Source organism: Zootoca vivipara, chromosome 11 (assembly GCF_963506605.1).
Source record: "Zootoca vivipara chromosome 11, rZooViv1.1, whole genome shotgun sequence".
In the NCBI taxonomy this organism is placed as follows: Eukaryota; Metazoa; Chordata; class Lepidosauria; order Squamata; family Lacertidae; genus Zootoca; species Zootoca vivipara.
In genome coordinates, this window is record NC_083286.1 from 41,819,589 (window position 1) to 41,836,568 (window position 16,980).

At 45.9% G+C, this 16,980-nt stretch overlaps 1 protein-coding gene across 1 annotated transcript in view; it reads right to left on the bottom strand.

Annotated features, from left to right (window-relative positions):
- MTREX (Mtr4 exosome RNA helicase) overlaps positions 1-16,980 on the bottom strand; it is a 48,931-nt gene that overhangs the window by 9,750 nt on the left and 22,201 nt on the right. The window contains exons 17-22 of the mRNA XM_035100579.2: positions 15,977-16,149; positions 14,759-14,827; positions 12,080-12,208; positions 10,167-10,277; positions 9,644-9,832; positions 7,129-7,292 (exon numbers count right to left, since the gene is read on the bottom strand). Of these exons, the coding sequence (XP_034956470.1) occupies positions 7,129-7,292; positions 9,644-9,832; positions 10,167-10,277; positions 12,080-12,208; positions 14,759-14,827; positions 15,977-16,149 (835 nt within the window). The remainder of the gene's footprint in view (positions 1-7,128; positions 7,293-9,643; positions 9,833-10,166; positions 10,278-12,079; positions 12,209-14,758; positions 14,828-15,976; positions 16,150-16,980) is intronic.

Below are 16,980 nucleotides of genomic sequence, written 5' to 3' on the forward strand. Positions count from 1 at the left end.
CCACATCACTCCGTGTAAATAGCAATGACTTCAGCACTGTAAATACGCAGCACCAATAAAAGAATAAAATGCAGAGCTGCGTAGCGTCGTTACTCTGAAGTAGCCCACTCCGGCCACTGTGACAGCAACCTCCGAATCCTTTTTTGGGCTACTTTGGAGTTGCCGGGATGAGCGTGTCAGAGGCGGAGAGATGGCGGCAGATCGCGGAGCAAGCCCAGCAAGAACTGCAGCAGCTGTCGCTGCAGGCGCAGGGGGAATTGAAGGCAGCTAAAGAAGAGACTAAGAAGGTCCAGGACGACCGGCTACAACTTGCGGAGCAGGTGAGAGCGCTACAGGAAAGAGAGCAGGAATTAAGGGCGGTGGCGGTAGACCTCCAAAACAAGCTGGATGCAGAGAAAAACAAGGCGGGAGGGGCACCCCAAGTCCAAGTGCTGCCAGGAAGGAGAGCCGGGACCCTAGCAAGCAAGTTCAATGGAGACCCGAGGGAATATCAGGGCTTTGAGACTGAGATTGTGTATGCTCTTGAGCTGCACCACGATGAGTTCCCTGATGATGAGCACAGGGTAGCGTTTATTGTGGAGCACCTTACCGGGGCAGCCAGGGAGTGGCTAAGACCGTTAATCGCAACAAAGAATCCTTGCATGAAGAATGTCAAACTATTTCTAGAAGGTTTGAAAACGATGTATTCGTCCGATAGTCATATGGACCAGACTAAGGAGGAACTTCATAATTTACGCCAAGGAAATATGACAGTTCGCGCGTATTGGGCGAAATTCACCATGCTGGTGCACAGATTGGGGTGGGAACTAGAGTCACCCCCAATGCAAGCGGCGTTCTACTTGGGGTTGCATGAGGAGGTGAAGGATGAGCTCTCGAGAGGTCCAAAGCCCAGTAATATGGATCAGCTGAGCAAAGCGGCTCTGGCGGTGGGGGTGAGACAGGAATCCCGGTGGAGCGACAAGCAAGCAACGCGCGCAAAGCGGGCTTGGTTCCCACGGTCGCAGGAGAAGCCACTCCCCCAACAACCCTTTCAAGCCACGCCTGGGGCCAGCCAGGACCAGGAACCCATGCAGATTGATAGCGTGCGCGCGCGGGCTTTTCAAACCCCAGCGGCGTCAAGACGCAAGGAGGGAAGGGGTGGGAATTGCTTTCTCTGCAACTCCCCCCAGCATCTCGTCAGAGACTGCCCACATCGCAGGGAGTGGCAAGGAAAGGCGGGAACGGTTGTGCCCTCCCCCACTGACGCAGTACCACAGCAGGGAAACGGGAAAGCCTGGCTGCAGGAGACAAGGGGCAGCAGCCAGGCACAGTCAGCAGACAACAGCCCCAGCCCACCCACCCGCACAGAGGGGAGCAGAGCCAGCCCACCCCTCCCAGAGCAGGAGTGGTTCTAGAAGTGACGCTCACGCTCCCAAATGGCTATCCCCTGACGGTCCTCGCCCTAATTGACAGTGGGGCGTCAGCGAACTTCTTCTCGAGAAACTTTGCAGAAGAGCACCAGATCCAGCTTCTGCAGCTGGATTTTCCTCTGCACGTGGCAACCATTGACGGCAGAGAGCTGCTGGGAGGGGCCATCACTCATCAAACCCCCCCCATGAGAATGACGGTGGGAAGGCACTCAGAGACACTGGCATTCAACGTCACCACCATCTCAGACCCCCCCATCGTCTTGGGCATGAGCTGGCTGGCGCGCCACGACCCCTCCATCAGTTGGCACCAGAGATACATCACTTTTGGATCGGACTTTTGCCTGGAACATTGCATGCAGCACCAACCAGGGGAGGGGCCTCCAATAGCCACGGTGGCCACCATGCACGTCAAAGGGGGTGAGGCGGTACCCAAGCCGTACTGGGACCTGCAGGAGGTCTTCAGCGAAGCGGAGTCCGACCACCTACCCCCGCACAGGCCTTTTGACTGCCAGATCAACCTGGTGCCAGGGGCAACTATACCCCCAGCCAAGCTGTACGCCATGTCCGACCAGGAACTGGAGGATCTGCGCGCTTTCATCGACAAGAACCTCAAGCGGGGGTTCATCAGAGAAAGCAAGGCAGCAGGGGGCAGCCCGGTCTTCTGGGTGGACAAGAAAGACACGCAACAGCGCCGTCTTGTGGTGGATTTTAGACGGCTGAATTCAGTGACAGAGCCAGTGGCTTTCCCCATGCCCAGAGTGGATGATCTCCTGACAGCGGCACGCAGGGGCAAGATTTTCACCAAGCTGGACCTGAGGGGGGCGTACAACTTGATCAGGATCCGGGAAGGCGATGAATGGAAAACCACGATGTTCACGCCTCTGGGCTCTTTTGAATATCTGGTGATGCCCTTCGGGTTGCAAGGGGGCTCAGCATGCTTCCAGGCCTTCATGCACCACGTCCTGGGGTCCCTCCTCTTCAGGAAATGCTTGGTCTTCCTGGATGACATCCTTATCTATTCCGATGACCCAGTGCAGCATGTGAAAGATGTCAGGGAGGTGTTGCAGCGCCTGAAGGAGAACCACCTGTATGTGAAGCTGGAGAAGTGCAAGTTTCACACCAAGGAGGTGGACTTCCTGGGCTACAAGCTGTCAGACAAGGGGCTGGCGATGGACAAGGACAAGGTGCAGGCCATCCTGGACTGGCACAGCCCCAGGACGCGCAAAGATGCCCAACGCCTACTAGGCTTCGCCAACTTCTACAGGAAGTTCATCAAGAACTTCTCGCGGGTTACGGCTCCCATCACTGACTGCCTGAGAGGCAAGCAGAAGTTCAGGTGGACACCAGAGGCGCAAGCAGCGTTCGAAAGCCTCAAGAGGGTGTTCGCCTCAGACCAGAACCTGTTCCACGTGGTTCAGGACGCGCCCCTACGCGTGGAGACAGATGCTTCTGATAAAGCTGTGGGCGCCATTTTGTTGCAACTGGACGCCAACAGAGAGTGGAGACCCTGTGCCTTCTTCTCCAGGAAGTTGACCCAGCCAGAGCGAAACTACACGGTGTTTGATCGGGAACTTCTTGCGATCCACGCTGCGTTCCAGCACTGGAGACACTTCCTGGTGGGCGCCAAGCACCCCATCCAGGTGTGCACAGATCACAAGAACCTGGAGTTCTGGAGAACTGCCAGGGTGCTCAACCAGCGGCAGATACGGTGGGCAGAGTTCTTCTCGAACTTCAACTTCTCCATCCACTACATCCCGGGGGAGCAGAATGTCAGGGCGGATGCCCTCTCCCGCAAACCGGAGTACATGGAGGAGGCGCCACCAGCACCCAGGCACATTTTCCCCCCGTCAGCATGGTCCTGCGGAGCAGCAGTGGTGAGCGAGGCAGAACTCACAGCACTGACGGCAGCGGATGAGTTTGCCAACCGCATCTTCAGAGAACTGAGAGGGGGGAGGGAGCAGGCAAAAGACTTTGCAGAACGCAGGGGGCTGCTCTTCTACAAGGGTGCACTGTACCTGCCCACCACCCAGCTTAGACGTACGGTCCTCAAGCAGATGCACGACAACCCAACGGCGGGTCATTTTGGGAGGGACAAAACCGCTCACCTAGTCATGAGACACTTCTGGTGGCCAGGGGTGCGGGAAGATGTTCGAGACTATGTACGGGGCTGTGACACCTGCCAGCGGGCAAAGGTGGTCAGAGCAGCGCCAGCAGGATTGCTGGAGCCCTTAGCCACACCACACAGGCCGTGGGAAGTGGTGTCCATGGACTTCATCACAGATCTGCCTTCTTCCAGGGGCAAGACCGCAGTGTTGGTGGTGGTGGACCTCATGTCCAAAATGTGCCACTTTATACCGTGTGCCAGGGCGGTCTCTGCAGAAGAGACAGCCAAACTGTTTGTTGACCACGTATTCCGACTGCATGGATTACCCTTAAGGGTTATTTCGGATCGTGGCCGCCAATTTGTTTCCAGGTTCTGGCGGCGGCTCATGAACCTCCTGCAGGTGGAGGTCAGCTTGTCGACGGCTAGACACCCGCAGACCAATGGACAGGCGGAGAGGGTCAACGCCATTCTGCAGCAGTACCTGAGATGCTACGTCAGCCAGCGGCAAACGGACTGGGTGGATCGCCTGCCACTGGCAGAATTTGCCTACAACAATGCGGTGCACGTCTCCACAGGGGTGTCGCCCTTTAAGGCCAATTACGGGCGCGACCTCAGATCTTTCCCAGAGAGGGAGGGGGAGGAGGAGGAGGAGGGCCCACAGGCTGAGGATTGGGCAGAGGAACTGGAGACGGTGCACCAGCAGCTCAGAGAACACTTGGAGAGAGCCAAGGAAGCGTACAAGAAGGGGGCAGATCGCCACAGGCGACCGGGGGAGGTCATTAGGGTGGGGGACAAAGTTTGGTTGTCCTCGGAGGGCCTTCCCATCAGAGGGAGGTGCAAAAAGCTGGCGCCCAGAAGGTTGGGCCCCTTCACGGTCACGCAACAGGTCAACCCGGTGGCATACAGGCTGGCACTGCCAGAGGACATGAGGGTGCACCCAGTGTTTCATAGATCGCTGCTGTCGCCGTACAGGGAAAGCAGCAGGCTCCGAGGCAGTGAACAAACCCCTGAGGGAGGGGGGGAGAGGGAAGGCAGGGAGCAACTCAATGAGGCCACGGCCATCCTGGACTCAAGGAGGGGGGTGGGGGGCCTGGAGTACCTCATGGCATGGGAGGATGCTCCACCGTCCCAGAATGAATGGGTCCCAGCCACTCAGATACAGGAGGAATTCCTGGTAGAAGAATTTCACGCCCTCTTTCCCCATAGACCCAAGCCCTGGCACATGGAAAGGGAGGGGGAGGGGGAGGAAGCACGGGAGAGCAGTTCACCATGGCGCTGGGAAGCGGAGTTTGAGGAACCAGAGGATGAGGTATGGGTGTCACCGAGGTCCACCCAGTCAGAGGAAGGAGCAGATTGGCAGAACATTTTTACCCCTACCAGCTCTGACGCCACGGACTTTTTGGGATTCCCGTCCTCCCAGGCGGAAGGGGGGGGCTCGCAGGACTGGGGGGAGGTGTTCACACCAACGGGCTCGGAAAGCACTGAGTTCTTAGGCTTCCAGTCGTCACCGACACCTGGGGGGGACCTGGGGAGGGGTGAAGGAGAGCTTGGGAGGGGGGTGGATGTGAGGGACAGGGGATATCGCGAAGTCCCTCCCCTCCTGAGTTCAAGCCCATCCCCGAGCACAGGGGAAAGCAGAGAGAGTTCCGATGCCAGTGGGGAAGCAGGAAGTCGGGTCCGAGGCTCAGGCAAGGTAGAGGAGCCAGGGTCCCAGGTGGGACAGGAAGGGGCGAATAAGGGGGGGAGACCCATCCCCCCAACTCCGGAATTACGCAGAAAGAGGAGGGGAAAGAGGATGGGTCTGCCAAAGCTTTTGTGTTGGAGAAAGACGCGCCAAAAGCCATTCGGAGGTTCTGAAACCGACTGACCACATCACTCCGTGTAAATAGCAATGACTTCAGCACTGTAAATACGCAGCACCAATAAAAGAATAAAATGCAGAGCTGCGTAGCGTCGTTACTCTGAAGTAGCCCACTCCGGCCACTGTGACAAGTAGCTTCTGTTCAAAAGGCAGAAGAATTAATGATAAAGGCATTTAAGCCAGAAAGTGCCCTTCCACTACCAATGAGAAAAAGAGAGGGAGCAAGCAAGCAAGTGAAGAATCTGGATGCCGTCATAACTTTTACAGATGGCATACCAGAAAACTACAGGGGTCATGAGAAACAAAATTTGGAAACAAAGGTCAAAATGGATTAGTGCTCGCTTCGGCAGCACATATACTAAAAAAGGTCAAGATGGATTAGCATGTCATATAGTATTCAGAAGCTGAAGCTGGACTTGCTGGAGGAGATTAAGCCAGAAGAACAGAATCCACATTGCACTCTGGTGCTAGAACTATGGGGGTAAGGGTTTTGGCTTGCCAGATGGAACTACCCCCCCTCGCCTCCTCCCATGTGCTGTTCTGGAGATTCACCCAGCCCCCCAGCAACGTCTGGGGGTGCTTGGGGGAACAGGAGGGGGGCAGTGCATGAGCAGTAACCCTGGTGCAGGGCTTCCACTAACAACCCACCAGCTGAATCCTGCCCAATGTATTTAATGAGACTGATGGCTAAGCATGTCTATTTGGAGAGAAAGAACAAAATTTTAAAAGGACCCATATACCAAGTGTCCAAATAATTTTCTATGCTCTAATGGTTACTATTACAAATTCACATCATATATTGGGTTAATTCTGCCAAGCTAAACCAAGATGCCTCTTTAAAAAAAACCACCTCTGATTTTCAGATGTAACATTGGCAAGTTAATATACAATCACAGAATCCATGGAGTTGGAGGGGACCCAGAGGGTCATCTAGTCCCACCCCCCGCAATGTAGGAATCTCAGTTAAAGCATCCATGACAGATGGACACCCAAGCTCTGCTTAGGAACCTCCAAGGAAGGAGAGTCCACCTCCTGTAATGGAACACTCTGCAGAATCTAAACACTGAACACAAAGAAGTCACATAAAGTTCTAGATTTCATATTCTTCTTCTGGGTTTGCAGCTTTTTTGTACCAATCAATAGTGTTGAATATTCAAAATATATTAAGGTGTTGCTATCAGAGAGTGAGTGCCACTCCTAGATGATTTACACAAACACCATAATATTTGTTTTATAAACTAATATAGGGATCTAAAGAGTAGATGCCATGTATCTTTGACATCACATTTTAAAGTAGGATCCAGACAGTTGTTTGAGGTATGCTCACAAACTGGGCCCACCCAATACAAATTTTGACTTCACTGCCTTTGAGCAGGAGATACCTGGTGCCACCCTGATAAATGGTGGGGTAAAAGTATTTCAAATAAACTGCTTCTGAAAGGACCTGCAATTTCAAAAGTAGTTTGCTTAAGTGGCTGTGTGGGGGCTGCTGTTTGGAAGAAAACAAACCAAAGCCCTGCTGGGTTCATGGCATTCTCTGGATCTCAGCCTCACTGTGCTTTTCTGCCCTTCAAATTTACCCTGTGTTTTACTTTCAATAACCTAGGATCACTTCAATACTGCCCCCCCAATATGTTTTAACATGAGATTTCTCCTTAGTATCAGAATGTCCCACTGTATTACACAAAGATAAGAGGGAAACTGCATACAAACATCTGTTAGCCTGTCTTTTCTACAACAGTAACATATGTTACCTGCTGATTTCACAAGCAACTCGTCCTTTCATTTCTATGACGTCCGAGGAGGTTGCAAAACCCAATCTTCTCAAAACACGTTTACGACACTTGAGCTCATCCATTTGTAAAACAGTCCTGGCTTTCTTCAGTTCTCGTTTTGCTGCTTTAATGTCTACAGCAATCTGAAGTTAAACACAAGCAAAGAGGTGTTACGAGAAATCAAGCATTAAGACACTTTTGACCCTGTCTCCTGAAAAAAACCCCACCAGTTTTATTGTGATTATTAAACTTCAATCTCCACAGGCCACTTATCCACCCATATATCTGCGAAGCAAAGGGAGAAACAGATTTGAGAGTAAGAAAACAAAAAAGGTTGAAGAATTTTTCACAGCAAGAATGCATTACTATCATAACTATTGATAAGACTTCTAACCCACCCTTCCCCATAACATCCCAGGGCAGGTTACAACAGTGTGAAAATACAATATTAAAATCAGTTAGAACAGCTTACAATCAAAACAAAGTGGGTACTAGAAATATATTTCCCAGATGTCACAATGTCAGAGTAAAGAGGTGGGTCTTAAGCACCATATAATAAAAACAAGAGAATACAAGAGCCAGGCACCACTCTGTGAGGAGGGAATTCCAGAGCTTAGGGGCTGTCTTCTCCTAGGCAATCCCCCCCTACTGGAACTTCAATGGGTGGCAAAATTACCTAAAGGGCCCCATCTGCCAATCTCAATCCCCGACAGAGTATGTAAAAATGTAGGTGGTCTTTCATATATTTGGACCTAAGTTATTTAGGGCTTTGAACGCTGATGTGAGCACTCTGAACTGGTCCCTGAAATAAACTGGTAACAAGCACAGCTGTTTTAAATCAGAGGTTATATGAGTTCTAAATGATGCATTTTGGACCAGTTAAAGTTTCCAAGGGGAACCCCAATAATGTGTTGCAATAATCCAACCTGGAAGTTACCAGAGCATGAAGCAGAGTGGGCAAGCCATTTCTGTTGAAAAGGGGGCATAGCTGCTAGAGCCTCCAGTAATAATGCTGGATCCAGTAGTACCCCCAAGAGGTCCCTTTCAACACTGTCCAGAACAGGCAATCTCCCCACCTACCAGGGAACTCAGGACACCCATGCTGTATCAGGATTCAGCTTCCACTTATTGGCTCACAACTAGCACATCACTGCTTCTAAGCACTGGTCCACCCGACACCCCCCCCTCTCAATTCTGATGGGATGGAGCAAGAGATGTATGCTCAAGTATAAGACTACAGCGATTTGAGAAAAAACAAAACAAACCCAGCTGGAATTCTTAGCACTGTAAAGACTAATTGACACTATCCAGACCACATGAGGCACTACACCAAGATGCCTGCAGACACACTTCCATCAAGGACAAGAGCCAAGTCGTGGGCCTTGTGGGAAAGTGAAAAGACAGTCACCATCAGCCCGAAAACCCTAAGCCTTCCCAATTCTTTATGCCAATCTGATCTGGAAGAATATCAAATACAGCAATTTCTCAGAGCAGCTCTTATGATGATGTTTATACAACTGGTTCTTGTACTCAAATGCAATATTCACATACATGCTTGTAATTACCAAACATACACGCAGACATAAATTGTGTCTTTTGCTTTTAATGTTACTCAGAGGTGGCATCGCCCTGCCTGCAAGCATTTTGAAGGAAAAAGGCATGGTGTAGACATGTGAGCACCCTTCATATTAGATGAGATGCATATGTTTTGCTCTTGTTTTAGAGTAAGACTACATAGTGAATCTACCTTGAGCTTCTGAGTATGAAAGGAAAATCTACCATTTCCTATTCACAAAAGTGTTTCAGCAATGTGTTTCAAGATATATTCCATCCTCCTGACTCAAATTATCTACCACCAATTTAGGGTGCTGGAGGAGACTCCTGGGAGTCCCATGGACTGCAAGAAGATCAAACCTATCCATTATTAAGGGAATCAGCCCTGAGTGCTCACTGGAAGGACAGATCGTGAAGCAGAGGCTCCAATACTTTGGCCACCTCATGAGAAGAGAAGACTCCCTGGAAAAGACCTTGAACGTTGGGAAAGATTGAGGGCACAAGGAGAAGGGGACGACAAGACGAGATGGTTGGACAGTGTTCTCGAACCTATGAACATGAGTTTGACCAATGCGGGAGGCAGTGGAAGACAGGAGTGCCTGGCGTGCTCTGGTCCATGGGGTCATGAAGAGTCGGGCACGACTAAACGACTAAACAACAACAACCACCAATTTACCTGTGTACTTCTGTGGCCCATTGCTTTAAGGCTAATGGAATGATTGACAGGACCGATACCAGGACAGATTCTTTGACCACCTAGTGCAATATTATCTACTACCTGTCAGCAGATTGGCCAGATGTCTCTCTCTTCACCCCCTACCTTTTTTAAACTGGAGACGCTGGGAATTGAATCTGGGATCACCTGTATGCAAAATGGGTACTCTTATCACCCAATTATTGTCCCTACAAAATAAGATGGACTTGAAAAGCTTTTCCTTACCTGTGCTTTTCTTTCACAAAGTTTGTACACAGTTTCCAAATTAGAATCATTGTGAAGTGGGTGAGAATACATCCTGTGCTCAAACGCTTCTATTTTTTGGATTACTTTCTTCAGACCCGGATCTTTAATGCCCATGTCATCAATAGGATCCAGCAAAGGAACGCCATCAGGGAACCGTTTCTGCACTTCCTTTAAAAAAAGACAGATAAAAGCAAATGCTTGCTTGTTTATTTAAAAAAAGTGTTTAAAAGTATGATCTCTGTTGCATCATGGCCTAAAGATGATGTTTTCGGATCTCTGAGAGTTTATATCATATATTGGTTAACAGACTGGGCTACAAATAATGAACGATCGAGTTCGAATCTCACCTGTGCCATGAACTTCACAGTGGTCTTAGGTATCTGATATGGGCAATAACAACACTGACTTATCTTACAATAAGAATAACAAGATCATGAATGTGAAGTGCTTTGTTTTTGGAAAATAAGTGCTATGCACATTCAGCTATTCAAAGTTATAGTACCTGTATTGACTTCAGTACGCTCTGCCTGTTATCAAGAGGCCTCAGGTCTTTGGGTATATACAGGCGAACACTGCTGATTGCTGACAGAAGATGCACCAAAACAGGAACAACCTATTAAAACATATGGTGATGGATGAACTTAAAATGCACATTAACCTCAAATTGCTAAGCAGTTATATTGTTTTGTGCACAGCATACATTGAGCTTAGCCTAGACTTCTTTTACTTATGCTACACGTGTATTTAAATAGTGCCTATTTGCATGTGTTAAGAACTACAGTATTCATTTGAGCACTGATTTCCTACATAGTCTGTTCAATTTGCTTCACAAGTAGTTCTGCTGAAAGGGGAAGGGGAGAGGCAAGCTCCAAAAATAATAAATTCTGTTTTAAGATATGTTGGAAAATGATGACATCTAAATGATGATTTTATATTTACAACTCTTCCTGACAGGAGAACGTCTCCTACTGACCCAAATGGAGTCACTACAATTATATTCTAACAATGCTCAGTGACAGAATGTGCCTAGCTTGGGGCCAATTGGAATAGTTTCATTATGGCAAAGGCACCTTTTTTTTAAGTCCACAAAATAAATCGTCAACTCTGTGTTGGAATGAAGTGAAGGGAAAATTTCTTTAATGTTTAATGGCAGCATGAAAAATGAAACTTTTCTCCTGTCAAGCCAACAAATAGTTTAACAGACTCTCAGAGCCTGCCTAAAAATAAAAAAGTCAACAGAATATTAAGGGGCAGATCTTGGGATTTACCACTGAAGCCTGCTACAAGCTTGAATAATCTATTTTTTTTTCCAGGGCCAGGGGAGATGGGGGTTGAAGTAACTTTGCTACAGTTGCTTTAGCAAAAGAGTTCTTAATCACTGTTATGCATCCTCTGTTCTATGTAAACTCACTGTTACGCTGTCAGAGAATGGTTGAAGCACAGAAAAAGGAAGGAAGACAAGGTATGGATGTAAAAGAATCCATCTAGCTACCTAATAGTTCATGCAATATTTCTAAGTTTGGGATAAAATACACAGCCTATAAATTATAGGCCATTTCCCGTTTTTACAAATCACTTGTGAATATAGCCATGAACATTTGAAAGTTAACCCCAAATGATGGGGGGAAATTAACAAATGAAAATGCAACAGTTTTTCATTCCTTCTTGGCTAAATGTATTATTACCCAGGCAAGGAACTGCATATAAGATAGGAAAAAAGTTGTGTTTTTTTTTTAAAAAAAAAAACAAACAAAAACCAATGCATTCCATTGCAGAACTGTATGATCAACTCAAATCTAGTTACCAACTGCCTCTTGGAGGGTGGGGTGGGGTGGACTGAATTTGGAATCAGAAAAGTCTGCCAACACCTTTGTGCCGTTTTATAGAATTGTTTTAAGGTCTGCTACTTACTGCACATGGCCGTGGGCCGTTCTTTAGAAAGACGGCTGGGATATTTTTAGAGCAAGCTGAGCAGTTCAACCCTCATGGATAATAGCTGGGTTTATCTTAATCTTTTTCTATTTGGTTGTACACCTATTGCATTTATTGTACACAGCCGTATTCCTTCATACTTTAGGGATGACCCTTATAGTTATGTGAATAACTTGATTACCTATACCCAGTAGGGTATGCTGCGAGGAGCAATTTGGTTGTTATACTTTCACAACCCATAGACCACTGCACCATCTTTTACATTAAAACCACTTCTGTGATTTCCATTGAGAGGCAAACCACTCTTCAGCAGGAAATCTTCAAACGTTTGAGACCACACTTATCCCCAGGCAGTTGCATGGGACCTACTTGTTATTATCAATGTATGTCTATCATTCTTCCATACTTAGGACTGCCATATTTCAAAAAGTGAAAAGCCATACAATTGTTGTTTTAATTACTTTATTGGGGGGGGAATCTCACCTGCATCTCCCCTTTTTCATCGGGTTTTGCTGGTTTTGCAGCTTCAGTTGCGGAATTTTTTAAGCTTTCTTTGCTACAATGCAGGAGGACTTCAGCAACATAGAGTGGGTCCAGCTCACCAGTGTTAGGCTACAGTGGTAGCAAGAAACCAAGTTAGTATGAATAAGGAGTTATTCTTTAACACTAGTAAAAGAAGTGTGAGAAACAAGAATGTTTTCATTAGTTAAGTTCTAAATATTCTTTGACTAATATCAAAGTATATAGCACCACATAATGTTATTATTCTACATAAACCTGAGAATATTGATATAACTCCTTGGCTGAGGTGGACTATAAGGTTCTTGATCAAATGAAGTCAAACTATGCTATGGCAGGTTGTTAAGAATTATTAGCTTTTGCTTGTGAGCCTCTTTCAATCCCTAGCTACACAGATCACTATGGCTCTCTGCCATAATTTGACTGGAAATCTGAAGGGGGTCAAAACTCCAGAAATCTTGAGGATTATTCAAAACCACAACAGAAGCTCAGTTAGTATATTGAAGATCATGAAATGGTCTAAAAGGATACTAGCATAGTTAAATAACAGAGTCAAAGAAGCTCTTAGAGGCAAGAAGGCTTCCTTCATAAAACGTATAAAAGCTTAATGAATTATTTGTATCTTTCTTCATTGTGGAAATGGAGGGCAAATTATATAACTGCCATAATGTTTTTCCCAAGAAGGGAATCTGAAGAACTGAGGATAACAGTTTGTGACAAGAGCTGAAGTTTTAGAGCTAAAGCCTTATTGACAAACCAAAAACTGACAAATCACCAGGTCTAAATATTACACACCCAGGAGTTTTTAAAGGATTAATATACAAAACTGTTTAATTTCTAACAAAAATTATGGATAAGGAAGGACAAAATCCAGTAAAGCAGATTGTTTCAGCAAGCCTAATAAGTAGCAATATTTCTTTTAATGGACAAAATTTAGAGTAAGTGGGGGAAACCATGAAAAGTTTGCTAACTGCTTTGTTTGCAAGGTTTCCCTATCATCTCTGCTGCAAATGTATGACTTTTTAAAAAGATAAACAGGAAAAGAAATAAGAGGGTCATGCTAGCAGGTCAAACCAAAAAGGTCATTAGGATTCTTGGGAGCTTTGCTGCTTCTCCTAAAGTGACCTGAGCTGTAGATTTGGGCCAGCTATTATTTGTGGTAACTGCTGGTTTCTGCTCAACCCCCCCACCCCAATTGACTGGCATGTGCAGAAGGCTCAAGAGAGGACCTGGCCTCTCTTCCCACACCCAGTTTTTGAGGCACTCATGAACACTAAGAATCTTTCACAGTATCTTGGAAGAGGTTCTTGGAAGACCTCCTCCTTCCCCCAAGTTCTAATCCTAAGAACTTGGGAGATGGGTAGCCGTTGTCTCGCTCAAGTCCCAACCAGCATAGTGTGAAGCCAATTCAGAGTTCTCCCTGATGCATAGAAAACTTGGAAGAGGCGGGGTATTTTGCTTTATGCTGGGAGGCAACCAGGGGCAGGTATTTGCCAGAAAGGGATCTGTGGTTACTGTTGCTCACCTAGACCACAATTTAGTTGCCAATGGCTGCGTTTCAAGTATTTATATATAAAAGACAGATATAGCAAAGGCCTGTTGGCAAAGGATCAAATCAGAGGGCAAGAAGTGAAACACCTCACCTCATCATACAGCATGCTAAGGATATTTGCCTCTCACTTCCTTTTGAGAAAAGAAAAGAGGCTTTGCTTGACAGGGCATAGCATGTGAGGAGGACTATCAGAAGACATTGTAAGAATTTCACACTGTATCACAGATAGCTTTAAAATGGCCAGTTGTAAACAGAAACACATGATTTGTTCCACTATTAGATTACCCAATAATCAAAGTATTTATTCATAAAGACAGTCGTGAATAATACCATCCTATTTCGTACAAAAGATATTTACAGCAGCTGTTTTAATTTTGGCTTAAAGAGCTCTGTTTACTAGTGTCATCTGAACTGCATTTGAAAATGCAACCCATATGTGGAAAAGCAGTTTTAAGCCAACACTTAAAAACATGTGCTGTTTCCTCAAAATTGGAACAGGCTGACATATGCATAAAATACTCTAAGGGCACACAAAACAACCAATACCAGGTTACATCATCAGTACTGGCTGCACTTTAAAACAGGTAGCCAAGTATGTCATGCAGAAACTCCAAAAGGGAGTCTTCTTAAAATCTGCTGGTAACATACAGTGTGCATTATGCAGGGAAAAAGAGAAAGATGCAAGTTAAAATAATAATAATAATAAGTAGTAGTAGTAGTTATCCTGTCACCATTCTACTGTTCTTCAGTCTGTCCTTTTACACACACACACACACGTACAAAAATCCACATTATCTGGGTACCACCAATATCTTAAAAATTAATCAAAACAGCGAGTGAGAGTAGGCAGTGCTAGAAAATCTAGGGACATTATTCCCACTTTAAAGAGTTTACATGGCATCTAAATATGAAAAGTCGTTCGAATACTGGCAATAAAAAAAGCACAGGGAAATACAGGATTCCTTGAGCAGATGGCAGCATTTTAGGTATGAACTCTGAACTTTAAAGTGTCATTTTAAAATATGGCTTTTTGTCAGTCAGGTATATATTTATCTACCAGTGGAAGAAAAGGCCATTGGATATTGTTTTACCTTCACATTTGATTTCTTGGAGAAGTTCACCACCACGCCCCAGCCAAAGTCATCATCTTCATTTTTCACCTAAAACCAAAATCAAGCTTGTATATAAAGCTGCATCTGAAACAATAATTTATAACATATTCTGACCTTAAGGGAAATGACATCATTTGTATAACAGACGGTTGCAGTGAATTTGGAAAGAAAGTTGGTAATTACATTGTTCACTTCAAGGACAGCTGAGAAATCAGTGAAAATTGCACACGCCCGCCCCACTCCACCGCTCCAGCAGAAGCCCTTTTGTTTGTAGGGTGGCAAATGTGGATTCAAGGCAATAAAATTAACAATCAATAAATGTAACAGCTACATGTGTAAACAGCTGCCAAACAGCAATATGCTGGTCATTTGGGCTGGATTCAAGTAACCAGTCCTGTTAGTGGAAGTCAGCTACTGCAACAGGGCTTTCCCTGCTTCTTTTCTCTGTCCCACAACCCATTTGGCTGTGGAGGGGTAGGATAACCCCGCAAATCGTGGGCAGTTGGGTGGGATCATTTCATTATCAGTTCTCAAGCTATATCACATTAATCTCCTATGTAGTGGAATGCCTAGTATTAGAGAGGCAGCAATATGACCCATCGTGGAGCTAGCTGTGCATGGGTGACGGTAGGAAGGTATTTTCTTTATAAACAAGACTAGAAATGACTTTTCCAATTTCAGGGGGGAAATGACGAACTAAGTTTTAGAAATAATATTTTTTTCCTAATTATGCTGAATGTCCCGAAACAAACAGATAAAGCAAATACCGCACATAAAGCAAAACTCTCAGAAACATACTCCTAACAAAACATATAATTTATATGAATGAGGGAGGAGTGAGGAAACTCTAGATAACAGAACACAAATAAATACAAAATTAACAATGTGAACTTCGGAGATACTCCTCTTCTTTCCTGTGGATATTTTTCTTGGTATGACGACATGTTTTGATATTATTAATAATTTTATTGTGCTGTTTCTGAAATGTTTCATTATATAGTAGTTATTACTACTTACTGTTAATAAATGTACCTTGTGCATCTCCTTAATGGAGTGTTAAGACCCACAGGTGCAAAACCCCTACGTTATGATGGCACAGGAGCCTCGTAGAAGAACTGGGTGGTAAAATGCTTGTGTTTATTCTTTAGCAGAATGCACATTACAAAAATACAGAAGTGGAGGAGGGAAACAACTTACTTTTACCAGCCTCCCTGGCTGTAAAAATGGCAAGCAGTACTTTGGCTTGTGAACGTACTCTTCTATTTCTTTACCCAGCTTAGCCAGCTGTTGTCTGATTTTATAGTAAATGACCACATTTTCCTCATTTGGAATTTCAATCTCATTGTACTGCTGTTCCAACTTATTGACCTCTGCAAATAAATATTGCAAAATAAACAGATCATATGAAGCACACAATATTGTAGCAAACCATGGACAAGAGGATTCCTCAAGGAAACACACTATCCGTATGTATGTATGTATGTATGTATGTATGTATGTATGTATGTATGTATGTATAAGAATCCCCCACAGAGCATCTCCCTTTCCTTCCTCTCCTTGGCAGGGGCCCTCAATACCCCAGGGTGTTGGGTGTTACAGGGAATAACTTGTTGCAGGGCCAGAATGCCTACGGGGGGGGGGGAGGGGGCGTGAAAGAGCATCCTTCTATCCTCTATGACAGGCATCCCCAAACTTCGGCCCTCCAGATGTTTTGGACTACAATTCCCATCTTCCCCGACCACTGGTCCTGTTAGCTAGGGATCATGGGAGTTGTAGGCCAAAACATCTGGAGGGCCGCAGTTTGGGGATGCCTGCTCTATGAGGCTGCCTCTGGGTGTTGCACCCATGCAGAGAAGGGTACTGGCTTACTATTAAAAATTATTTTGTTGGAGAATATTTGACGCTCCCTTTCAATACAATTTATTTAAGTGCACACTGAAGTGCACATGCTAGAAAATATAACACACAAAGTGTGAATGCAACGGAACTGTGCCAGCAAACAGGTGCAATGTATAGGGATGCTTGTCAGAAAGCTGCATTCGCAGCATTCAACACTTAGTTTGTTAAAGATTTGAACATCTGAAACCTTCCTTCAGCTATACACAGTGGCTGGGGATCTGACAAGCAAGCAATGAGTCCTGTATATCCAAGGAGACTTTGGGATTGTCTTCTTTCAACAACAATCTCCTGCCTCCACCCAC